The sequence below is a fragment of the Rutidosis leptorrhynchoides genome, chromosome 1 (genome assembly GCF_046630445.1).
Source record: "Rutidosis leptorrhynchoides isolate AG116_Rl617_1_P2 chromosome 1, CSIRO_AGI_Rlap_v1, whole genome shotgun sequence".
NCBI lineage: Eukaryota > Viridiplantae > Streptophyta > Magnoliopsida > Asterales > Asteraceae > Rutidosis > Rutidosis leptorrhynchoides.
This window is the reverse complement of record NC_092333.1, coordinates 401,332,226-401,359,684: the sequence shown is the minus strand read 5'-3', so window position 1 is coordinate 401,359,684 and position 27,459 is coordinate 401,332,226. Positions and strand designations below refer to the sequence as shown.

Genomic DNA, 27,459 nt, shown 5'->3' with positions numbered 1-27,459 from the left:
TAGTTCAAGTCCCTCGGATTCCGATATGGAGTTTCACTCGAACTCTGAAAGTAGTGTGACCGGAATGGATTAACCAATTAGCCATCATATATTCTGGATGAATTGGGGATGGGTTCGTAGTCTACTCAATCATTGGAGACAAGAAGAAGGCGATCCCTTCCATCAACCACATTGCCCTCTTGGTGAAGAACCTGAAGCACTTACCGGCGAACCTGTTCATAATATCATTTTCTCTCTCATTTCCAGAGTATCTCGTTACGATTATATACTATACCAAATTCTAGATCTTATTTATCCGCTCGTCCGAACTGATAATCACCCCGGTGTAATAGAAGAAGTCAACGAGCTTCTCGCTCGGGTAGTGGCTTTGGAGAATATGGTGCAAAGGTTACAAGTACCAATAACAGCACCGGCAACAACAGTACCACCATCTGCAACACCAACAGTACCATTATCACCACCAACAACAACAACATCCACATCTTACACTTCAACATCACAATCTGTACCTCGAACATTAACGTCATACGCACCATAGATAACAAGGAGTACCAACAACAATGATCGATGAAGTATTGATTCATAACTTCATTTGGAGAAACATTCCGCAGCGATTATGTAGTCTCCAAAGTCTTAGAGATTATATGCTCTAACCTTAACCATTAATTAAATGGATTAACCAAAATGATAGAAGGAAGAATAGAAACCCTGACAAGAATGGTGTGTGATTTACAAGCTAGACTTGTTTTACCAGAGGCATCAACTGTACTGTTAGCATCACCAGTACCATCAGTACCGTCAGCATCATCAGCACTAGCAGCACCTATAACATAACAAGAACCGTCAGTTCAAGAATCACCTTGGACATCATTACAAATCGATAACGCGTATAGTATATCAACGAGTTATGAAGTATTAACTCATTCCCTCTGAAGAAATTATGTGTATATTTTATATATATATAAATTTTGAGATCAAAATAAATCTTTCCGTACTAAGCTATTATGTATGGATCTTAACTACTCGGTTAATTCATATTTCTAATATGCAATGATGTACGTCCTTCGTTAACGATTTAACCATTGTTAACTACAACCTCTGTTCCAAATTCAATGAATTCCAATTTATAATAATCAAGTGTATTAATCAATTACATGTTTGATTTTACACTTTCATCTTCGATGTACTCAAAACTTCCTAGAAACATCATTCGTACCTTGTGAAATTCACAAGAATCCCACGAACACCAACATCATTCACCAAGTAAATATCAATAAAAATGAATAATGAAGTATTGATTCATAATTTCATTTACGTTGAAGTAATAATCCACGAAGATTACGAAATTTCTAAAGTTTTAGAGATTATTCATTTCTAGTTCCAGCCGAAAAATCAAATGAGTTTAATTTAATATTAACTCATTAAATCTATGTTACATCTGAAGAAAATATACACATATATATTCTCATAAAGACTGTAATAAAAATTCTTTTGTACAAAATATTAATTGTGAAATTTTTTTAACGGGTAGGTGATACCCGAGAGATATATAAATTCACAATTAATATGTTACATTCTTCGAATCTGATTCAGCAATCACCAACTATATTCACTACTTTTACAACAATATACATTCTTTTATAGAAATCAAAACAACCATTCTCATTCAAATTTGATTACATATTCTGATTTTGACAAATCAAAATCCAAGTCAAGATTTAACAGAGGTCATCACTTTTAGATTCTTACATCTTTCAAAGCTATACTTTGACTTCAAAACTGTGATAGCACATCACTTCTATTCATAAAAACCAGAAAAATATTCATATCATTCAAAATTCTAGAACATCATAGGTGTATTAACGATTACAATCTGTGTTCAAACCCTTCAAAATTCCTGAAGACACTTTAAATAATGAACAATCGAGATGATGATTCAACCACATGTTACCCACAGTCATGCACCAGAAAAACTCTCATAACCAAAGCCATAGTTTAACACATACCTGTGTCAGATCCTTTGACATTTATTAGCAAAAATAACCTTGCAATTCCTTTTTAAGGTAGCCAGTTTTGTCACATCACCAGCAAGTCAACTTCGGCTTTACAGTCGGACTAGCCTTATTATAACCTCAATATATACGCTGCCCTTTCGCCATCGTTACCGGAGAACCTTTTATATTCTACTATATTATCAGCAGATGTACCAGCAACTTCGGCTTTAGTCTCTTTGAAAAATATTTACATTATTCATGAAACCCCATCATGTACTCATCTGCATCTTGTAACGATAATTGCCATACCAAAAAGCTTGAATCCTTATTCTTGAATTTCACAGAAATTCTACGCCAACAGTTATATGTATACATATAACGGCTATATCCAAGACTTACATACTTCGAATGTGAAGTTTCTGAAAAACATCCCAATCTACGAATTAGATCTCCGAATTCTTGGAAAAGCTGAATGAAGCAGCAAAAACTGTAGACAATCGTAACAGTCAAAAGTTGATGATAAAGAATAGTGTGTTGGCAAAGCTCAGAAAAAGAGAAGGTTTGGAACTGGAAAACGGATTGAGCAAACCATGAAGGTGGCTGTGGACAAATCACAAGGACTAAATCTGCCTTCAAAGAATCCAAATGATTCAGTGTCTGCTGAAGTCTTTAGCGAATAATTTACTCCTTACTCTAAACCTTTGCGGATAATATTCTTCATCATCATCATCTGATATTAAAAATTCTAAGATATCATCGTATCTTTCGTTATAAATATCCTCGATATTTCTGAAGATATATTCATAACTATTCTCATCTGAGATTATTTATCTCTTCGCCCTATCCGTGTTACATCATAAAAGAAACTATTTTAGTTTCTAAATTCTGAAATCTTCGAGTAAAAAAAAATGAATGTTTTGAAGTAGTATTGGGAACTGAAGCATGAGTTAGTATAATATAATGACACTTGATCAATGTGATTATATTACAGTAAGTTGTGATGAGTTTCTAAATGGAACGTGATGATTCACAGATCATAACGTCATCATGTGCCATGTTACATGACTCTTGTATTCTACTTAACCTCTAGACATATCAAGAAAATATTTTTCTTGATAATTCGGTTTTTTCCAGGATATTCTGGTAATTTGACAAATCAATATCGTTCCATTACAATTTCCTTCTTAGAACATTAACTATGTTCATTTCAAAATTCATACCTACAAATTCTAGACCATTAATCGCTTGACTTAAAGTTGGGAAGAGGAGACAAAAGTATGGAACTCTTGAATATAAAAGAAAATATAAAGCTCGACAACAAAACATAAATTACAAACCGTGCATATCAATACGTATTGCCACGTAAAGGTACGGGAGAATTAAAATTACTATAACTCCAAGGTAATAGTAGAAATTAATAAAATACTCAGGTGATAGATGAAAAAGAAGAATGACAGATATGAAAGTTAGGAGTATATCCAGAATCAGTACTGGATGAAGCATACTGATGAATACTTTAAAATATGAATTGAGAAAGGAAAAATAGAAGATGAGCTGTGGGGGTAAATAAACGAAGGGAGGGGATTTATAGCGAAAAATCTGACAGAGCAATCGTGATAGGTTATCGCATTTAACCGAAGATCCTAATTTCCTTAATTACCGAAGAATCAAATCTTATTACGAAGATTTCTCCAAATCCCTTGAAATCTGGAAATCAATCCCATCTACATCAAAAGATATGACGAATCTACACTTACTCATTCCACTCTTTTACGATAGCTTCACTCATACGCTTTGAGAAATAGAATTATTTTATCCATATTTCTTAATCATGATAAAACTCTATGTATTAGCTTACATTCGTCATAATAACATTCTTATTGTTAGTCATGATGACCTCAATCAAATTTCGGGGACGAAATTTCTTTAACGGGTAGGTACGGTGGTGGTCCGTGGTGGTTAGCCGTGGGTGGTGGTGGTGGTGGTTAGTGTTGGGTGGTGGTGAGTGGTGGGTGGTGGTGAGTGGTGGTGAAGGTTGGTGGTAGGGGGTTGTGGTGGGTGATGGTGGGGGTTGGTAGTGGTTGGTAGTGGTGGTTTATAGTGGTGGGTGGTGGTGTTGGTGGTGGGTGGTTGGTGGTGGTGGGGGGTGGTGGTTGGTGGTGGTGGTTGTTGTTGGTGGTGGTTGTTGGTGGTGGTGGTTGGTGGGTGGTGGTTGGTGGTGGTTGGTGGGTAGTGGTGGTGGTGTTGCGTGGTTGGTGGTGGTTGGTGGTGATGGGTTGTGGTAGGTAGCAGTGGGTGGTGGGTGGTGGTAGGTGGTTGTGGTGGTGGTTGGTGGTGGTGGTGGTGGTGGGTAGTGGTGGTGGTGGTGGTTGATGGCGGTGGGTGGTGGTGATGAAGGTGGTTCATGATATGTTAACTTTTGTATAATTAATTTTTATTAATTATAATTATTACAATTACTTTTTTACCCTTCCATGCTTTTTAAGTTAAAATGAAGTTTTATGATAATTTGTGGTTCACATTTGCTTATCCGGTTTATACTCATTTTAAGCTTAGCCACGGATCGTGCATATATATATATATATATATATATATATATATATATATATATATATATATATATATATATATATATATATTGGTTCTTGTACATGAAATCTTAAAATACATTAAAGTAAATTGCCATACATTATTTGGCACCTGTCCTTTAAAAATGCAGCTTCCGTTTCATACTATAAGGGCATTTTGGTCAATTGCAAAGTTATCATATAATTAAATAAATTTTATTTTCACATTATACTCAGATTAATCAAACGTGCAGAGTGGCGGTATTTCATTTTCACATTTTCCAAATAAATCAAATCGTGCAGAGTGGCGGTAACTGACCTAGTTTTTAGGAGTTCCTAATTGATCGCGAATTTTGTTGAATCATGGGAGCATATATACGGAAATTACTTTTGGCGATTGTATCATTCAAATTTCACAATTATACAGAAGATTTATCAAGATGTCAGATATGTCGTCAGATGAGATTCAATTTGGAGAAGATGGTAAGTTTGTCTCTTGATTGATTTATTGTTTGTTTCATTTTCGAATCTCGTTTGTAATTTAAATTTCGTACTTTTATTACTCAGATTATACTTTTAGTTTCAATTATGAACATCATTAGTAGCGACTACGGACTGAATTTGGTTGTTTGTATATGTGACTGGTCGAAAAAAAATTTGGCTAATAATTTGGAGTGAAAGTATTATGTTCTTTTTTAAAACATTGCATATGGATGTTCAGGTTTATAGCATATATCTTATTATTAGTTTTTTATTACTGTTTTATTAGTTGACCTAATTTGTAATTTAATGTATTATTATTCATATATGTTTGTTGGACAACATATCCCGAGTTCTCATTCTGATACAAAATTGTTGAAATAGTCATCACAATTTACTTTAATGAACAAATTGTCATAGTTGTCTTACTTTATCTGTCAATTTGGAAATTCAGATTTCCACATATGTTGTAGTTTATTTATTATATGTATGAAATGAACAACAGATTCTAGAAATTGACAGATTAATATATATATGAAATGAACAACAGATTTAACAAATTCACTAATTATCATGAATTATTATTGTAAATTCTGATCACATATGTTTTTTTTTTTTTTTAATCTGATCACATATGTTGTAGTTTAGTTAATATTTTGAATTCAGAATGTTATTTTTAAATTGTAATTGTTATATGTATGGATAATTTTTATTATGATTCATTTGTGTAGTTAACGTCGAGCAATCCGAATCATCATAGTCATCAGTTGTTTCTTTTGAGTTGACTCCTAAAGGCTCGCGAAATTGGACACCAAATGTCGATGAACCACTTAAGCCTGTAGTTGGTAAAAAATTTACCTCTTTGAATCAAGTGTGGGCTTTCTATAAAGCTTATGCAAGAAAGAGTGGATTTCAAGCTAAAAAAGGTTGTCAATATCCTTCTGGCAAAAAAGTATTACCTAATTATAAGTATTACAACTGTGTTAGGGAAGGATTCAAGAGAAAGAAACAAGTTTGTACCGATGCTTCAAAGGAGTCTGAAAACGTCAATGTTGACAATTCCAACGTTCAAGTTGGTACTGATGGTGCAGTAGGACAACAGTCAGGTAATAAAGTTATAAAGCAATGAAGGCGAGGACTATCTATTCGATGTGGTTGTAAAGCACAAATCTGTGTAACAAGGATTAGTGATACCATGTATGAAGTAAAACTTTTCAATGAGAAGCATAATCACAGCCTTGTGAATAATGATGATATCAAGTTTTTGACTGCTTCTCGTAAGTTCACATACGGTAAACAACTTTTTTTACATACTATTTTGAGTTTAAATGTGGGTCCTGTTCGAGGTTTTAAGTTGATGAAAGAGATTCAAGGCGGCTTTGAACAAGTTGGTGCATCAGTTGTTGATTATAAGAATTTTCGGAGGGACATGAGCTTATTTATTGGTGATCGTGATGCACAAATGGTTGTCGAGAAGCTAAAAAGCAACCAAGAGTGTTTACATGATTTTTCGACTGACTACTTTACAAATGAAGATGGCACACTAGCTGAATTGTTTTGGGCAGATGAGGATGCCAAATGAAATGTCCCGTTCTTATTGATTAAAAACGTTCCATATTAATTGATTTCGTTGCGAGGTTTTGACCTCTATATGAGACGTTTTTCAAAGACTGCATTCATTTTAAAACAAACCATAACCTTTATTTCATCAATAAAGGTTTAAAAAGCTTTACGTAGATTATCAAATAATGATAATCTAAAATATCCTGTTTACACACGACCATTACATAATGGTTTACAATACAAATATGTTACAACAAAATAATTTTCTTGAATGCAGTTTTTACACAATATCATACAAGCATGGACTCCAAATCTCGTCCTTATTTAAGTATGCGACAGCGGAAGCTCTTAATAATCACCTGAGAATAAACATGCTTAAAACGTCAACAAAAATGTTGGTGAGTTATAGGTTTAACCTATATATATCAAATCATAATAATAGACCACAAGATTTCATATTTCAATACACATCCCATACATAGAGATAAAAATCATTCATATGGTGAATACCTGGTAACCGACATTAACAAGATGCATATATAAGAATATCCCCATCATTCCGGGACACCCTTCGGATATGATATAAATTTCGAAGTACTAAAGCATCCGGTACTTTGGATGGGGTTTGTTAGGCCCAATAGATCTATTTTTAGGATTCGCGTCAATTAGGGTGTCTGTTCCCTAATTCTTAGATTACCAGACTTAATAAAAAGGGGCATATTCGATTTCGATAATTCAACCATAGAATGTAGTTTCACGTACTTGTGTCTATTTTGTAAATCATTTATAAAACCTGCATGTATTCTCATCCCAAAAATATTAGATTTTAAAAGTGGGACTATAACTCACTTTCACAGATTTTTACTTCGTCGAGAAGTAAGACTTGGCCACTGTTGATTCACGAACCTATAACAATATATACATATATATTAAAGTATGTTCAAAATATATTTACAACACTTTTAATGTATTTTGATGTTTTAAGTTTATTAAGTCAGCTGTCCTCGTTAGTAACCTACAACTAGTTGTCCACAGTTAGATGTACAGAAATAAATCGATAAATATTATCTTGAATCAATCCACGACCCAGTGTATACGTATCTCAGTATTGATCACAACTCAAACTATATATATTTTGGAATCAACCTCAACCCTGTATAGCTAACTCCAACATTCACATATAGAGTGTCTATGGTTGTTCCGAAATATATATAGATGTGTCGACATGATAGGTTGAAACATTGTATACGTGTCTATGGTATCTCAAGATTACATAATATACAATACAAGTTGATTAAGTTATGGTTGGAATAGATTTGTTACCAATTTTCACGTAGATAAAATGAGAAAAATTATCCAATCTTGTTTTACCCATAACTTCTTCATTTTAAATCCGTTTTGAGTGAATCAAATTGCTATGGTTTCATATTGAACTCTATTTTATGAATCTAAATAGAAAAAGTATAGGTTTATGGTCAGAAAAATAAGTAACAAGTCGTTTTTGTAAAGGTAGTCATTTCAGTCGAAAGAACAACGTCTAGATGACCATTTTAGAAAACATACTTCCACTTTGAGTTTAACCATAATTTTTGGATATAGTTTCATGTTCATAATAAAAATCATTTTCTCAGAATAAAAACTTTTAAATCAAAGTTTATCATAGTTTTTAATTAACTAACCCAAAACAGCCCGCGGTGTTACTACGACGGCGTAAATCCGGTTTTACGGTGTTTTTCGTGTTTCCAGGTTTTAAATCATTAAGTTAGCATATCATATAGATATAGAACATGTGTTTAGTTAATTTTAAGAGTTAAGTTAGAAGGATTAACTTTTGTTTGCGAACAAGTTTAGAATTAACTAACTATGTTCTAGTGATTACGAGTTTAAACCTTCGAATAAGATAGTTTTATATATATGAATCGAATGATGTTATGAACATCATTACTACCTCAAGTTTAGTAGGTAAACCTACTGGAAGTGACAAGAAATGATCTAGCTTCAAAGGATCTTGGATGGCTTGAAAGTTCTTGAAGTAGGATCATGACACAAAAACAAGTTCAAGTAAGATTTTTACTCGAATTAAGATAGTTTATAGTTATAGAAATTGAATCAAAGTTTGAATATGAATATTACCTTGAATAAGAAAGATAACCTACTGTATATAACAAAGGTTTCTTGATCTTAGATGATTACTTGGAATGGATTAGAAAGCTTGGAAGTAAATTAGTAAACTTGAAGAGATTTTTGAAGTGTTCTTGAAGTGTTCTCTCTATGATGATTATAGCTTGATTCTTGAAGTAATTTTTGATGAAGATGATGATTAACTACTGGAAAAATACGTTCATAATAGTGTGTGTGTGTGTGTGTTGAGAGAGAATTAGAAAGAGAATTAGAAGTGAAATGGAGTGAATGATGAGTGGTAATTGGTGAGTGGTGAGTGGGGTTAAAAGGAGTTCTAGTTAGTTGACTAGCTCATGGTAGAAGCTAAAATTGATTAGTCATATATGACATAATCAAGAGTGGAATCCCATGATAGTTCCTATTGGTATATACCCATAGTAAGTACGTTTTAAAGTTGTGTATAATACGGGTAAGAATACGACTAGAATTCTTGATGAAAGAAAAGAATGGGAAAGTAACTGTAACTATTTTCGTTAAGTATGAGTGTTTTGATATATGTCTTGAAGTCTTCCAAAAGTATTTTAATACATCTAAATACACTACATGTATATATATTTTAACTGAGTCGTTAAGTCATCGTTAGTCGTTACATGTAAGTGTTGTTTTGAAACCTTTAAGTTAACGATCTCAATTAATGTTGTTAACCCATTGTTTATTATATCTAATGAGATGTTAAATTATTATATTATCATGATATTATGATATATTAATATATCTTAATATGATATATATACATTTAAATGTCGTTACAACGATAATCGTTACATATATGTCTCGTTTCGAAATCCCTAAGTTAGTAGTCTTGTTTATATGTATATAACTCATTGTTAATATACTTATGGAGATACTTACTTATCATAATCTCATGTTAACCATATGTATATCCATATATATATATCGTCATGTCGTTTTTACAAGTTTTAACGTTCGTGAATCGCCGGTCAACTTGGGTGGTCAATTGTCTATATGAAACATATTTCAATTAATCAAGTCTTAACAAGTTTGATTGCTTAACATGTTGGAAACATTTAATCATGTAAATATCAATCTCAATTAATATATATAAACATGGAAAAGTTCGGGTCACTACAGTACCTACCCGTTAAATAAATTTCGTCCCGAAATTTTAAGCTGTTGAAGGTGTTGACGAATCTTCTGGAAATAGATGCGGGTATTTCTTCTTCATCTGATCTTCACGCTCCCAGGTGAACTCGGGTCCTCTACGAGCATTCCATTGAACCTTAACAATTGGTATCTTGTTTTGCTTAAGTCTTTTAACCTCACGATCCATTATTTCGACGGGTTCTTCGATGAATTGAAGTTTTTCGTTGATTTGGATTTCATCTAATGGAATAGTGAGATCTTCTTTAGCAAAACATTTCTTCAAATTCGAGACGTGAAAAGTGTTATGTACAGCCGCGAGTTGTTGAGGTAACTCAAGTCAGTAAGCTACTGGTCCGACACAATCAATAATCTTGAATGGTCCAATATACCTTGGATTTAATTTCCCTCGTTTACCAAATCGAACAACGCCTTTCCAAGGTACAACTTTAAGCATGACCATCTCTCCAATTTCAAATTCTATATCTTTTCTTTTAATGTCAGCGTAGCTCTTTTGTCGACTTTGGGCGGTTTTCAACCGTTGTTGAATTTGGATGATCTTCTCGGTAGTTTCTTGTATAATCTCCGGAACCGTAATTTGTCTATCCCCCACTTCACTCTAACAAATCGGAGACCTGCACTTTCTACCATAAAGTGCTTCAAACGGCGCCATCTCAATGCTTGAATGGTAGCTGTTGTTGTAGGAAAATTCTGCTAACGGTAGATGTCGATCCCAACTGTTTCCGAAATCAATAACACATGCTCGTAGCATGTCTTCAAGCATTTGTATCGTCCTTTCGCTCTGCCCATCAGTTTGTGGATGATAGGCAGTACTCATGTCTAGACGAGTTCCTAATGCTTGCTGTAATGTCTGCCAGAATCTTGAAATAAATCTACCATCCCTATCAGAGATAATAGAGATTGGTATTCCATGTCTGGAGATGACTTCCTTCAAATACAGTCGTGCTAACTTCTCCATCTTGTCATCTTCTCTTATTGGCAGGAAGTGTGCTGATTTGGTGAGACGATCAACTATTACCCAAATAGTATCAAAACCACTTGCAGTCCTTGGCAATTTAGTGATGAAATCCATGGTAATGTTTTCCCATTTTCATTCCGGGATTTCGGGTTGTTGAAGTAGACCTGATGGTTTCTGATGCTCAGCTTTGACCTTAGAACACGTCAAACATTCTCCTACGTATTTAGCAACATCGGCTTTCATACCCGGCCACCAAAAATGTTTCTTGAGATCTTTGTACATCTTCCCCGTTCCAGGATGTATTGAGTATCTGGTTTTATGAGCTTCTCTAAGTACCATTTCTCTCATCTCTCCAAATTTTGGTACCCAAATCCTTTCAGCCCTATACCGGGTTCCGTCTTCCCGAATATTAAGATGCTTCTCCGATCCTTTGGGTATTTCATCCTTTAAATTTCCCTCTTTTAAAACTCCTTGTTGTGCCTCCTTTATTTGAGTAGTAATGTTATTATGAATCATTATATTCATAGATTTTACTCGAATGGGTTCTCTGTCCTTCCTGCTCAAGGCATCGGCTATCACATTTGCCTTCCCCGGGTGGTAACAAATCTCAAAGTCGTAATCATTCAATAATTCAATCCACCTACGCTGCCTCATATTCAGTTGTTTCTGATTAAATATGTGTTGAAGACTTTTGTGGTCGGTATATATAATACTTTTGATCCCATATAAGTAGTGCCTCCAAGTCTTTAATGCAAAAACAACCGTGCCTAATTCCAAATCATGCGTCGTATAATTTTGTTATTGAATCTTCAATTGTCTAGACGCATAAGCAATCACCTTCGTTCGTTGCATTAATACACAATCGAGACCTTTCTTTGATGCATCACAATAAATCACAAAATCATCATTCCCTTCAGGCAATGACAATATAGGTGCCGTAGTTAGCTTTTTCTTCAATAACTGAAACGCTTTCTCTTGTTCATCATTCCATTCAAATTTCTTCCCTTTATGCGTTAATGCAGTCAAGGGTTTTGCTATTCTGGAAAAGTCTTGGATGAACCTTCTGTAGTAACCAGCTAGTCCTAAAAACTGGTGTATGTGTTTCGGAGTTTTTGGGGTTTCCCACTTTTCAACAGTTTCTATCTTTCCCGGATCCACCTTAATACCTTCTTTGTTCACTATGTGACCGAGGAATTGAACTTCTTCCAACCAAAATGCACATTTTGAAAACTTAGCGTACAATTCTTCCTTCCTCAATACTTCTAACACCTTTCTCAAATGTTCACCGTGTTCTTGGTCATTCTTTGAGTAAATAAGTATGTCATCAATGAAAACAATGACAAACTTGTCAAGGTATGGTCCACACACTCGGTTTATAAGGTCCATGAACACAGCTGGTGCATTAGTTAAACCAAACGGCATGACCATAAACTCGTAATGACCGTAACGTGTTCTGAAAGCAGTCTTTGGAATATCATATTCTTTCACCCACATTTGATGATACCCGGAACGTAAGTCAATCTTTGAATAAACAGACGAGCCTTGTAGTTGATCAAATAAGTCGTCGATTCTCGGTAGTGGGTAGCGGTTCTTGATGGTAAGTTTGTTCAACTCTCGGTAGTCGATACACAACCTGAATGTACCATCTTTCTTCTTGACAAACAAAACAGGAGCTCCCCACGGTGATGTGCTTGGTCGAATGAAACCACGCTCTAAAAGTTCTTGTAATTGGCTTTGCAGTTCTTTCATCTCGCTAGGTGTGAGTCTGTAAGGAGCACGAGCTATTGGTGCAGCTCCTGGTATAATATCTATTTGAAATTCAACGGATCGATGTGGGGGTAATCCCGGTAATTCTTTCGGAAATACATCGGGAAATTCTTTTGCAATGGGAACATCATTGATGCTCTTTTCTTCAGTTTGTACTTTTTCGACGTGTGCTAGAACAGCATAGCAACCTTTTCTTATTAGTTTTTGTGCCTTCAAATTACTAATAAGATGTAGCTTCGTGTTGCCCTTTTCTCCGTACACCATTAAGGGTTTTCCTTTTTCTCGTATAATGCGAATTGCATTTTTGTAATAAACGATCTCTGTTTTCACTTCTTTCAACCAGTCCATACCGATTATCACATCAAAACTCCCTAACTCTACAGGTATCAAATCAATCTTAAATGTTTCGCTAACCAGTTTAATTTCTCGATTCCGACATATATTATCTGCTGAAATTAATTTACCATTTGCTAATTCGAGTAAAAATTTACTATCCAAAGGCGTCAATGGACAACTTAATTTAGCACAAAAATCTCTACTCATATAGCTTCTATCCACACCCGAATCAAATAAAACGTAAGCAGATTTATTGTCAATAAGAAACGTACCCGTAACAAGCTCCGGGTCTTCTTGTGCCTCTGCCACATTAATATTGAAAACTCTTCCGCGGCCTTGTCCATTCGTGTTCTCCTGGTTCGGGCAATTTCTAATAATGTGGCCCGATTTTCTACATTTATAACAAACTACATTGGCATAACTTGCTCCGACACTACTTGCTCCGCCATTACTCGTTCCGACACCATTTGTTCCTTTCGTTCTATTAACCCCTGGTCCGTAGACCTCACACTTCGCCGCGCTATGACCATTTCTTTTACACTTGTTGCAAAATTTGGTGCAGAACCCCGAGTGATACTTTTCACACCTTTGGCATAGCTGCTTCTGATTGTTGTTGTTGTTGCGGTTATTATTGTTGTTGGGATGATTGTTGTAGTTGCTGTTGTTGTTGTTGTTGTTGTTGTTGTTGTTGTTGTTGTTGTCGTTGTTGTTGTTGTTGTTGGGCCGTTTGTTGTAGTTGCGATTGATGTTGCGATTGTTGGGATAATTGTTGCGATTATTGTTGTAATTGCTGTTGTTGTTGTATTGGTGATTCTTATCACCGTTTTCTTCCCACTTTCTTTTGACATGCTTCACATTGGCCTCTTCAGCAGTCTGTTCTTTAATTCTTTCTTCAATCTGGTTCACTAGTTTGTGAGCCATTCTACATGCCTGTTGTATGGTGGCGGGCTCGTGTGAACTTATATCTTCTTGGATTCTTTCCGGTAATCCTTTCACAAACGCGTCGATCTTCTCTTCCTCATCTTCGAATGCTCCCGGACACAATAGGCACAATTCTGTGAATCGTCTTTCGTACGTGGTAATATCAAATCCTTGGGTTCGTAACCCTCTAAGTTCTGTCTTGAGCTTATTGACCTCGGTTCTGGGACGGTACTTCTCGTTCATCAAGTGCTTGAATGCTGACCACGGTAGTGCGTATGCATCGTCTTGTCCCACTTGCTCTAGATAGGTATTCCACCATGTTAACGCAGAACCTGTGAAGGTATGCGTAGCATACTTTACTTTGTCCTCTTCAGTACACTTACTTATGGCAAACACCGATTCGACCTTCTCGGTCCACCATTTCAATCCGATCGGTCCTTCGGTTCCATCAAATTCCAAAGGTTTGCAGGCAGTGAATTCTTTATAGGTGCATCCTACACAATTTCCTGTACTGCTAGATCCAAGGTTATTGTTAGTATGTAGCGCAGCCTATACTGCGGCTATGTTTGAAGCTAGAAAAGTACGGAATTCCTCTTCATTCATATTCACGGTGTGTCGAGTAGTCGGTGCCATTTCCTTCAAAATAGTCAAATGGAACAAGTTAATCATACAGAATATTAAGAGTAGTTAATAGTATTTCGTAGCATAATATGAACTCATTTATAAAAGCTTTTTCTTCATATTAGCGTTTTATAAGTTTAAATTCGGGTAGTACCTACCCGTTAAGTTCATACTTAGTAGCTAATATACAATTCAACTACTACAATTCTATATGAAAAACTGATTATAATAATATTTCGCGTTCAAACTTTTATACAATATTTTACAAACTTACAATACCGCTTATTTTACATAAAGCATGAAATATAGCACACAATAACTTTGATACAAGATAGTTGTGAAGATAATTCTAGCTAGTACACAAGTCGTTCAGCAAAGGCAATAAAGACACGTAATTCATACATCCAGAAACAAGTCATGCATTCTGGTTTTACTAGGACTACTTCCCATCCTTGGTCTTGTGGAACATAACCGTTATGGCCGTTGATAAGACAGCGTGTTGTAACGTCGTCAAAGGGACGAGGGTTACGTAATGTCCAACAGTCCCGTAACAATCTAAAAACCTCATTTCTTACCCCAATTACCGACTCCGTCACTTGTGGGAACGTTTTGTTTAATAGTTGTAGACCGATGTTCTTGTTCTCACTTTGGTGAGAAGCGAACATTACTAATCCGTAAGCATAACATGCTTCTTTATGTTGCATGTTAGCCGCTTTTTCTAAATCATGAAGTCCAATATTCGGATATATTGAGTCAAAATAATTTCTTAACCCATTGCGTAAAATAGCATTTGGGTTCCCCGCAATATATGCGTCAAAGTAAACACATCGTAACTTATGGATTTCCCAATGTGATATCCCCCATCTTTCGAATGAAAGCCTTTTATAAACCAAGGCATTCTTGGAACGTTCTTCGAATGTCTTACAAACTGATCTCGCCTTAAATAGTTGTGCCGAAGAATTCTGACCGACTCTAGACAAGATTTCATCAATCATGTCTCCGGGTAGGTCTCTTAAAATATTGGGTTGTCTATCTATTTTGTGTTTTTATACTGTAAAATAGACAAGAGTTAGATTCATAAAAAAAATACTTATTAATACAAGCAATTTTTACATATATCATAAAGCATAAGCACACTATATTACATATATTACACCACACGAATACAACTATCTTATTCCGACTCGCTTGTTTCTTCTTCTTCGGTTTTGGTTCGTTTTGCCAAGTTTCTAGGGATATATGATGTTCCCCTAATACGAGCCGTCGTTATCCACATTGGTTTAGAAAAACCTGGTGGTTTAGAGGTTCCCGGGACATTGTTACAACTTAAGGACTTCGGGGGTTGACGATACATATAAAGTTCATCGGGGTTGGAATTAGATTTCTCTATTTTTATGCCCTTTCCGTTATTATTTTCTTTTGCCTTTTTAAATTCAGTTGGGGTAATTTCTATAACATCATCGGAATTCTCGTCGGAATCCGATTCATCGGAGAATTGGTAATCCTCCCAATATTTTGCTTCCTTGGCGGAAACACCATTGACCATAATTAACCTTGGTCGGTTGGTTGAGGATTTTCTTTTACTTAACCGTTTTATTATTTCCCCCACCGGTTCTATTTCTTCATCCGGTTCTGATTCTTCTTCCGGTTCCGATTCTTCTTCCGGTTCCGACTCTTCTTCCGGTTCCTCTTCGGGAACTTGTGAATCAGTCCACGAATCATTCCAATTTACATTTGACTCTTCATTATTATTAGGTGAGTCAATGGGACTTGTTCTAGAGGTAGACATCTATCACATAATATCAAACGCGTTAAGAGATTAATATATCACATAATATTCCCATGTTAAAAATATATAGTTTCCAACAAAATTTGTTAAGCAATCATTTTTCAAGTAAACACGGTCGAAGTCCAGACTCACTAATGCATCCTAACAAACTAGATAAGACACACTAATGCAAAATTCTGGTTCTCTAAGACCAACGCTCTGATACCAACTGAAATGTCCCGTTCTTATTGATTAAAAACGTTCCATATTAATTGATTTCGTTGCGAGGTTTTGACCTCTATATGAGACATTTTTCAAAGACTGCATTCATTTTAAAACAAACCATAACCTTTATTTCATCAATAAAGGTTTAAAAAGCTTTACGTAGATTATCAAATAATGATAATCTAAAATATCCTGTTTACACACGACCATTACATAATGGTTTACAATACAAATATGTTACAACAAAATAAGTTTCTTGAATGCAGTTTTTACACAATATCATACAAGCATGGACTCCAAATCTCGTCCTTATTTAAGTATGCAACAGCGGAAGCTCTTAATAATCACCTGAGAATAAACATGCTTAAAACGTCAACAAAAATGTTGGTGAGTTATAGGTTTAACCTATATATATCAAATCATAATAATAGACCACAAGATTTCATATTTCAATACACATCCCATACATAGAGATAAAAATCATTCATATGGTGAATACCTGGTAACCGACATTAACAAGATGCATATATAAGAATATCCCCATCATTCCGGGACACCCTTCGGATATGATATAAATTTCGAAGTACTAAAGCATCCGGTACTTTGGATGGGGTTTGTTAGGCCCAATAGATCTATTTTTAGGATTCGCGTCAATTAGGGTGTCTGTTCCCTAATTCTTAGATTACCAGACTTAATAAAAAGGGGCATATTCGATTTCGATAATTTAACCATAGAATGTAGTTTCACGTACTTGTGTCTATTTTGTAAATCATTTATAAAACCTGCATGTATTCTCATCCCAAAAATATTAGATTTTAAAAGTGGGACTATAACTCACTTTCACAGATTTTTACTTCGTCGAGAAGTAAGACTTGACCACTGTTGATTCACGAACCTATAACAATATATACATATATATTAAAGTATGTTCAAAATATATTTACAACACTTTTAATGTATTTTGATGTTTTAAGTTTATTAAGTCAGCTGTCCTCGTTAGTAACCTACAACTAGTTGTCCACAGTTAGATGTACAGAAATAAATCGATAAATATTATCTTGAATCAATCCATGACCCAGTGTATACGTATCTCAGTATTGATCATAACTCAAACTATATATATTTTGGAATCAACCTCAACCCTGTATAGCTAACTCCAACATTCACATATAGAGTGTCTATGGTTGTTCCGAAATATATATAGATGTGTCGACATGATAGGTCGAAACATTGTATACGTGTCTATGGTATCTCAAGATTACATAATATACAATACAAGTTGATTAATTTATGGTTGGAATAGATTTGTTACCAATTTTCACGTAGCTAAAATGAGAAAAATTATCCAATCTTGTTTTACCCATAACTTCTTCATTTTAAATCCGTTTTGAGTGAATCAAATTGCTATGGTTTTATATTGAACTCTATTTTATGAATCTAAACAGAAAAAGTATAGGTTTATAGTCGGAAAAATAAGTTACAAGTCATTTTTGTAAAGGTAGTCATTTCAGTCGAAAGAACGACGTATAGATGACCATTTTAGAAAACATACTTCCACTTTGAGTTTAACCATAATTTTTGGATATAGTTTCATGTTCATAATAAAAATCATTTTCTCAGAATAAAAACTTTTAAATCAAAGTTTATCATAGTTTTTAATTAACTAACCCAAAACAGCCCGCGGTGTTATTACGACGGCGTAAATCCGGTTTTACGGTGTTTTTCGTGTTTCCAGGTTTTAAATCATTAAGTTAACATATCATATAGATATAGAATATGTGTTTAGTTAATTTTAAGAGTCAAGTTAGAAGGATTAACTTTTGTTTGCGAACAAGTTTAGAATTAACTAACTATGTTCTAGTGATTACGAGTTTAAACCTTCGAATAAGATAGTTTTATATATATGAATCGAATGATGTTATGAACATCATTACTACCTCAAGTTTAGTAGGTAAACCTACTGGAAGTGACAAGAAATGATCTAGCTTCAAAGGATCTTGGATGGCTTGAAAGTTCTTGAAGTAGGATCATGACACAAAAACAAGTTCAAGTAAGATTTTTACTCGAATTAAGATAGTTTATAGTTATAGAAATTGAATCAAAGTTTGAATATGAATATTACCTTGAATAAGAAAGATAACCTACTATATATAACAAAGGTTTCTTGATCTTAGATGATTACTTGGAATGGATTAGAAAGCTTGGAAGTAAATTAGTAAACTTGAAGGGATTTTTGAAGTGTTCTTGAAGTGTTCTTCCTATGATGATTATAGCTTGATTCTTGAAGTGATTTTTGATGAAGATGATGATTAACTACTGGAAAAATACGTTCATAATAGTGTGTGTGTGTTGAGAGAGAATTAGAAAGAGAATTGGAAGTGAAATGGAGTGAATGATGAGTGGTAATTGGTGAGTGGTGAGTGGGGTTAAAAGGAGTTCTAGTTAGTTGACTAGCCCATGGTAGAAGTTAAAATTGATTAGTCATATATGACATAATCAAGAGTGGAATCCCATGCTAGTTCATATTGGTATATACCTATAGTAAGTACGTTTTAAAGTTGTGTATAATACGGGTAAGAATACGACTAGAATTCTTGATGAAAGAAAAGAATGGGAAAGTAACTGTAACCATTTTCGTTAAGTATGAGTGTTTTGATATATGTCTTGAAGTCTTCCAAAAGTATTTTAATACATCTAAATACACTACATGTATATACATTTTAACTGAGTCGTTAAGTCATCGTTAGTCGTTACATGTAAGTGTTGTTTTGAAACCTTTAAGTTAACGATCTCAATTAATGTTGTTAACCCATTGTTTATTATATCTAATGAGATGTTAAATTATTATATTATCATGATATTATGATATATTAATATATCTTAATATGATATATATACATTTAAATGTCGTTACAACGATAATCGTTACATATATGTCTCGTTTCGAAATCCCTAAGTTAGTAGTCTTGTTTATATGTATATAACTCATTGTTAATATACTTATGGAGATACTTACTTATCATAATCTCATGTTAACCATATGTATATCCATATATATATATCGTCATGTCATTTTTACAAGTTTTAACGTTCGTGAATCGCCGGTCAACTTGGGTGGTCAATTGTCTATATGAAACATATTTCAATTAATCAAGTCTTAACAAGTTTGATTGCTTAACATGTTGGAAACATTTAATCATATAAATATCAATCTCAATTAATATATATAAACATGGAAAAGTTCGGGTCACTACACCAAATGTAATTACAATAGTTTTGGTGAAGTTGTATCTTTCGATGCTACATATCGCTCAAATAGTGAAATGTTCCGTTCTTATTGATTAAAAACGTTCCATATTAATTGATTTCGTTGCGAGGTTTTGACCTCTATATGAGACGTTTTTCAAAGACTGCATTCATTTTTAAAACAAACCATAACCTTTATTTCATAAATAAAGGTTTAAAAAGCTTTACGTAGATTATCAAATAATGATAATCTAAAATATCCTGTTTACACACGACCATTACATAATGGTTTACAATACAAATATGTTACATCGAAATCAGTTTCTTGAATGCAGTTTTTACACAATATCATACAAACATGGACTCCAAATCTTGTCCTTATTTTAGTATGCAACAGCGGAAGCTCTTAATATTCACCTGAGAATAAACATGCTTTAAACGTCAACAAAAATGTTGGTGAGTTATAGGTTTAACCTATATATATCAAATCGTAACAATAGACCACAAGATTTCATATTTCAATACACATCCCATACATAGAGATAAAAATCATTCATATGGTGAACACCTGGTAACCGACAATAACAAGATGCATATATAAGAATATCCCCATCATTCCGGGACACCCTTCGGATATGATATAAATTTTGAAGTACTAAAGCATCCGGTACTTTGGATGGGGTTTGTTAGGCCCAATAGATCTATCTTTAGGATTCGCGTCAATTAGGGTGTCTGTTCCCTAATTCTTAGATTACCAGACTTAATAAAAAGGGGCATATTCGATTTCGATAATTCAACCATAGAATGTAGTTTCACGTACTTGTGTCTATTTTGTAAATCATTTATAAAACCTGCATGTATTCTCATCCCAAAAATATTAGCTTTTAAAAGTGGGACTATAACTCACTTTCACAGATTTTTACTTCGTCGGGAAGTAAGACTTGGCCACTGTTGATTCACGAACCTATAACAATATATACATATATATTAAAGTATGTTCAAAATATATTTACAACACTTTTAATATATTTTGATGTTTTAAGTTTATTAAGTCAGCTGTCCTCGTTAGTAACCTATAACTAGTTGTCCACAGTTAGATGTACAAAAATAAATCGATAAATATTATCTTGAATCAATCCACGACCCAGTGTATACGTATCTCAGTATTGATCACAACTCAAACTATATATATTTTGGAATCAACCTCAACCCTGTATAGCTAACTCCAACATTCACATATAGAGTGTCTATGGTTGTTCCGAAATATATATAGATGTGTCGACATGATAGGTCGAAACATTGTATACGTGTCTATGGTATCTCAAGATTACATAATATACAATACAAGTTGATTAAGTTATGGTTGGAATAGATTTGTTACCAATTTTCACGTAGCTAAAATGAGAAAAATTATCCAATCTTGTTTTACCCATAACTTCTTCATTTTAAATCCGTTTTGAGTGAATCAAATTGCTATGGTTTCATATTGAACTCTATTTTATGAATCAAACAGAAAAAGTATAGGTTTATAGTCGGAAAAATAAGTTACAAGTCGTTTTTGTAAAGGTAGTCATTTCAGTCGAAAGAACGACGTCTAGATGACCATTTTAGAAAACATACTTCCACTTTGAGTTTAACCATAATTTTTGGATATAGTTTCATGTTCAAAATAAAAATCATTTTCTCAGAATAACAACTTTTAAATCAAAGTTTATCATAGTTTTTAATTAACTAACCCAAAACAGCCCGCGGTGTTACTACGACGGCGTAAATCCGGTTTTACGGTGTTTTTCGTGTTTCCAGGTTTTAAATCATTAAGTTAGCATATCATATAGATATAGAACATGTGTTTAGTTGATTTTAAAAGTCAAGTTAGAAGGATTAACTTTTGTTTGCGAACAAGTTTAGAATTAACTAAACTATGTTCTAGTGATTACAAGTTTAAACCTTCGAATAAGATAGCTTTATATGTATGAATCGAATGATGTTATGAACATCATTACTACCTTAATTTCCATGGATAAACCTACTGGAAAAGAGAAAAATGGATCTAGCTTCAATGGGTCCTTGGATGGCTCGAAGTTCTTGAAGCAGAATCATGACACGAAAACAAGTTCAAGTAAGATCATCACTTGAAATAAGATTGTTATAGTTATAGAAATTGAACCAAAGTTTGAATATGATTATTACCTTGTATTAGAATGATAACCTACTGTAAGAAACAAAGATTTCTTGAGGTTGGATGATCACCTTACAAGATTGGAAGTGAGCTAGCAAACTTGAAAGTATTCTTGATTTTATGAAACTAGAACTTTTGGAATTTATGAAGAACACTTAGAACTTGAAGATAGAACTTGAGAGAGATCAATTAGATGAAGAAAATTGAAGAATGAAAGTGTTTGTAGGTGTTTTTGGTCGTTGGTGTATGGATTAGATATAAAGGATATGTAATTTTGTTTTCATGTAAATAAGTCATGAATGATTACTCATATTTTTGTAATTTTATGAGATATTTCATGCTAGTTGCCAAATGATGGTTCCCACATGTGTTAGGTGACTCACATGGGCTGCTAAGAGCTGATCATTGGAGTGTATATACCAATAGTACATACATCTAAAAGCTGTGTATTGTACGAGTACGAATACGAGTGCATACGAGTAGAATTGTTGATGAAACTGAACGAGGATGTAATTGTAAGCATTTTTGTTAAGTAGAAGTATTTTGATAAGTGTATTGAAGTCTTTCAAAAGTGTATAAATACATATTAAAACACTACATGTATATACATTTTAACTGAGTCGTTAAGTCATCGTTAGTCGTTACATGTAAGTGTTGTTTTGAAACCTTTAGGTTAACGATCTTGTTAAATGTTGTTAACCCAATGTTTATAATATCAAATGAGATTTTAAATTATTATATTATCATGATATTATCATGTATGAATATCTCTTAATATGATATATATACATTAAATGTCTTTACAACGATAATCGTTACATATATGTCTCGTTTAAAAATCATTAAGTTAGTAGTCTTGTTTTTACATATGTAGTTCATTGTTAATATACTTTATGATATGTTTTCTTATCATAGTATCATGTTAACTATATATATATATATCCATATATATGTCATCATATAGTTTTTACAAGTTTTAACGTTTGTGAATCACCGATCAACTTGGGTGGTCAATTGTCTATATGAAACATATTTCAATTAATCAAGTCTTAACAAGTTTGATTGCTTAACATGTTGGAAAACATTTAATCATGTAAATATCAATCTCAATTAATATATATAAACATGGAAAAGTTCGGGTCACTACAGTACCTACCCGTTAAATAAATTTCGTCCCGAAATTTTAAGCTGTTGAAGGTGTTGACGAATCTTCTGGAAATAGATGCGGGTATTTCTTCTTCATCTGATCTTCACGCTCCCAGGTGAACTCGGGTCCTCTACGAGCATTCCATCGAACCTTAACAATTGGTATCTTGTTTTGCTTAAGTCTTTTAACCTCACGATCCATTATTTCGACGGGTTCTTCGATGAATTGAAGTTTTTCGTTGATTTGGATTTCATCTAACGGAATAGTGAGATCTTCTTTAGCAAAACATTTCTTTAAATTCGAGACGTGGAAAGTGTTATGTACAGCCGCGAGTTGTTGAGGTAACTCTAGTCGGTAAGCTACTGGTCCGACACGATCAATAATCTTGAATGGTCCAATATACCTTGGATTTAATTTCCCTCGTTTACCAAATCGAACAACGCCTTTCCAAGGTGCAACTTTAAGCATGACCATCTCTCCAATTTCAAATTCTATATCTTTTCTTTTAATGTCAGCGTAGCTCTTTTGTCGACTTTGGGCGGTTTTCAACCGTTGTTGAATTTGGATGATCTTCTCGGTAGTTTCTTGTATAATCTCCGGACCCGTAATCTGTCTATCCCCCACTTCACTCCAACAAATTGGAGACCTGCACTTTCTACCATAAAGTGCTTCAAACGGCGCCATCTCAATGCTTGAATGGTAGCTGTTGTTGTAGGAAAATTCTGCTAACGGTAGATGTCGATCCCAACTGTTTCCGAAATCAATAACACATGCTCGTAGCATGTCTTCAAGCGTTTGTATCGTCCTTTCGCTCTGCCCATCAGTTTGTGGATGATAGGCAGTACTCATGTCTAGACGAGTTCCTAATGCTTGCTGTAATGTCTGCCAGAATCTTGAAATAAATCTGCCATCCCTATCAGAGATAATAGAGATTGGTATTCCATGTCTGGAGACGACTTCCTTCAAATACAGTCGTGCTAACTTCTCCATCTTGTCATCTTCTCTTATTGGTAGGAAGTGTGCTGATTTGGTGAGACGATCAACTATTACCCAAATAGTATCAAAACCACTTGCAGTCCTTGGCAATTTAGTGATGAAATCCATGGTAATGTTTTCCCATTTCCATTCCGGGATTTCGGGTTGTTGAAGTAGACCTGATGGTTTCTGATGCTCAGCTTTGACCTTAGAACACGTCAAACATTCTCCTACGTATTTAGCAACATCGGCTTTCATACCCGGCCACCAAAAATGTTTCTTGAGATCCTTGTACATCTTCCCCGTTCCAGGATGTATTGAATATCTGGTTTTATGAGCTTCTCTAAGTACCATTTCTCTCATATCTCCAAATTTTGGTACCCAAATCCTTTCAGCCCTATACCGGGTTCCGTCTTCCCGAATATTAAGATGCTTCTCCGATCCTTTGGGTATTTCATCCTTTAAATTTCCCTCTTTTAAAACTCCTTGTTGCACCTCCTTTATTTGAGTAGTAATGTTATTATGAATCATTATATTCATAGATTTTACTCGAATGGGTTCTCTGTCCTTCCTGCTCAAGACATCGGCTACCACATTTGCCTTCCCTGGGTGGTAACGAATCTCAAAGTCGTAATCATTCAATAATTCAATCCACCTACGCTGCCTCATATTCAGTTGTTTCTGATTAAATATGTGTTGAAGACTTTTGTGGTCAGTATATATAATACTTTTGACCCCATATAAGTAGTGCCTCCAAGTCTTTAATGCAAAAACAACCGCGCCTAATTCCAAATCATGCGTCGTATAATTTTGTTCGTGAATCTTCAATTGTCTAGACGCATAAGCAATCACCTTCGTTCGTTGCATTAATACACAACCGAGACCTTGCTTTGATGCATCACAATAAATCACAAAATCATCATTCCCTTCAGGCAATGACAATATAGGTGCCGTAGTTAGCTTTTTCTTCAATAACTGAAACGCTTTCTCTTGTTCATCATTCCATTCAAATTTCTTCCCTTTATGCGTTAATGCAGTCAAGGGTTTTGCTATTCTGGAAAAGTCTTGGATGAACCTTCTGTAGTAACCAGCTAGTCCTAAAAACTGGCGTATGTGTTTCGGAGTTTTCGGGGTTTCCCACTTTTCAACAGTTTCTATCTTTGCCGGATCCACCTTAATACCTTCTTTGTTCACTATGTGACCGAGGAATTGAACTTCTTCCAACCAAAATGCACACTTTGAAAACTTAACGTACAATTCTTCCTTCCTCAATACTTCTAACACCTTTCTCAAATGTTCACCGTGTTCTTGGTCATTCTTTGAGTAAATAAGTATGTCATCAATGAAAACAATGACAAACTTGTCAAGGTATGGTCCACACACTCGGTTCATAAGGTCCATGAACACAGCTGGTGCATTAGTTAAACCAAACGGCATGACCATAAACTCGTAATGACCGTAACGTGTTCTGAAAGCAGTCTTTGGAATATCATCTTCTTTCACCCGCATTTGATGATACCCGGAACGTAAGTCAATCTTTGAATAAACAGACGAGCCTTGTAGTTGATCAAATAAGTCGTCGATTCTCGGTAGTGGGTAGCGGTTCTTGATGGTAAGTTTGTTCAACTCTCGGTAGTCGATACACAACCTGAATGTACCATCTTTCTTCTTGACAAACAAAACAGGAGCTCCCCACGGTGATGTGCTTGGTCGAATGAAACCACGCTCTAAAAGTTCTTGTAATTGGCTTTGCAGTTCTTTCATCTCGCTGGGTGCGAGTCTGTAAGGAGCACGAGCTATTGGTGCAGCTCCTGGTACAAGATCTATTTGAAATTCAACGGATCGATGTGGGGGTAATCCCGGTAATTCTTTCGGAAATACATCGGGAAATTCTTTTGCAATGGGAACATCATTGATGCTCTTTTCTTCAGTTTGTACTTTCTCGACGTGTGCTAGAACAGCATAGCAACCTTTTCTTATTAGTTTTTGTGCCTTCAAATTACTAATAAGATGTAGCTTCGTGTTGCCCTTTTCTCCGTACACCATTAAGGGTTTTCCTTTTTCTCGTATAATGCGAATTGCATTTTTGTAACAAACGATCTCCGCTTTCACTTCTTTCAACCAGTCCATACCGATTATCACATCAAAACTCCCTAACTCTACTGGTATCAAATCAATCTTAAATGTTTCGCTAACCAGTTTAATTTCTCGATTCCGACATATATTATCTGCTGAAATTAATTTACCATTTGCTAATTCGAGTAAAAATTTACTATCCAAAGGCGTCAATGGACAACTTAATTTAGCACAAAAATCTCTACTCATATAGCTTCTATCCGCACCCGAATCAAATAAAACGTAAGCAGATTTATTGTCAATAAGAAACGTACCCGTAACAAGCTCCGGGTCTTCCTGTGCCTCTACCGCATTAATATTGAAAACTCTTCCACGGCCTTGTCCATTCGTGTTCTCCTGGTTCGGGCAATTTCTAATAATGTGGCCTGGTTTTCCACATTTATAACAAACTACATTAGCATAACTTGCTCCGACACTACTTGCTCCACCATTACTCGTTCCGACACCATTTGTTCCTTTCGTTCTATTAACCCCTGGTCCGTAGACCTCACACTTCGCCGCGCTATGACCATTTCTTTTACACTTGTTGCAAAATTTGGTGCAGAACCCCGAGTGATTCTTTTCACACCTTTGGCATAGCTGCTTCTGATTGTTGTTGTTGTTGCGGTTATTATTGTTGTTGGGATGATTGTTGTAGTTGCTGTTGTTGTTGTTTTTGTTGTTGGGCCGTTTGTTGTAGTTGCGATTGATGTTGCGATTGTTGGGATAATTGTTGCGATTATTGTTGTAATTGCTGTTGTTGTTGTATTGGTGATTCTTATCACCGTTTTCCTCCCACTTTCTTTTGACTTGCTTCACATTGGCCTCTTCAGCAGTCTGTTCTTTAATTCTTTCTTCAATCTGGTTCACTAGTTTGTGAGCCATTCTACATGCCTGTTGTATGGAGGCGGGCTCGTGTGAACTTATATCTTCTTGGATTCTTTCCGGTAATCCTTTCACAAACGCGTCGATCTTCTCTTCCTCATCTTCGAATGCTCCCGGACACAATAGGCACAATTCTGTGAATCGTCTTTCGTACGTGGTAATATCAAATCCTTGGGTTCGTAACCCTCTAAGTTCTGTCTTGAGCTTATTGACCTCGGTTCTGGGACGGTACTTCTCGTTCATCAAGTGCTTGAATGCTGACCACGGTAGTGCGTACGCATCATCTTGTCCCACTTGCTCTAGATAGGTATTCCACCATGTTAACGCAGAACCTGTGAAGGTATGCGTAGCGTACTTCACTTTGTCCTCTTCAGTACACTTACTTATGGCAAACACCGATTCAACCTTC

General features: G+C 34.9%; 1 protein-coding gene across 1 annotated transcript in view; it reads left to right on the top strand.

Annotated features, from left to right (window-relative positions):
* The window catches only part of LOC139901347 (putative protein FAR1-RELATED SEQUENCE 10), a 59,974-nt gene extending 53,351 nt beyond the window's left edge, over positions 1-6,623 (top strand). The window contains exons 2-5 of the mRNA XM_071884075.1: positions 4,816-4,871; positions 4,989-5,044; positions 5,836-6,147; positions 6,247-6,623. Coding sequence (XP_071740176.1) covers positions 4,816-4,871; positions 4,989-5,044; positions 5,836-6,147; positions 6,247-6,623 — 801 coding nt within the window. The remainder of the gene's footprint in view (positions 1-4,815; positions 4,872-4,988; positions 5,045-5,835; positions 6,148-6,246) is intronic.
* The last annotated feature ends 20,836 nt before the right edge of the window (positions 6,624-27,459 follow it).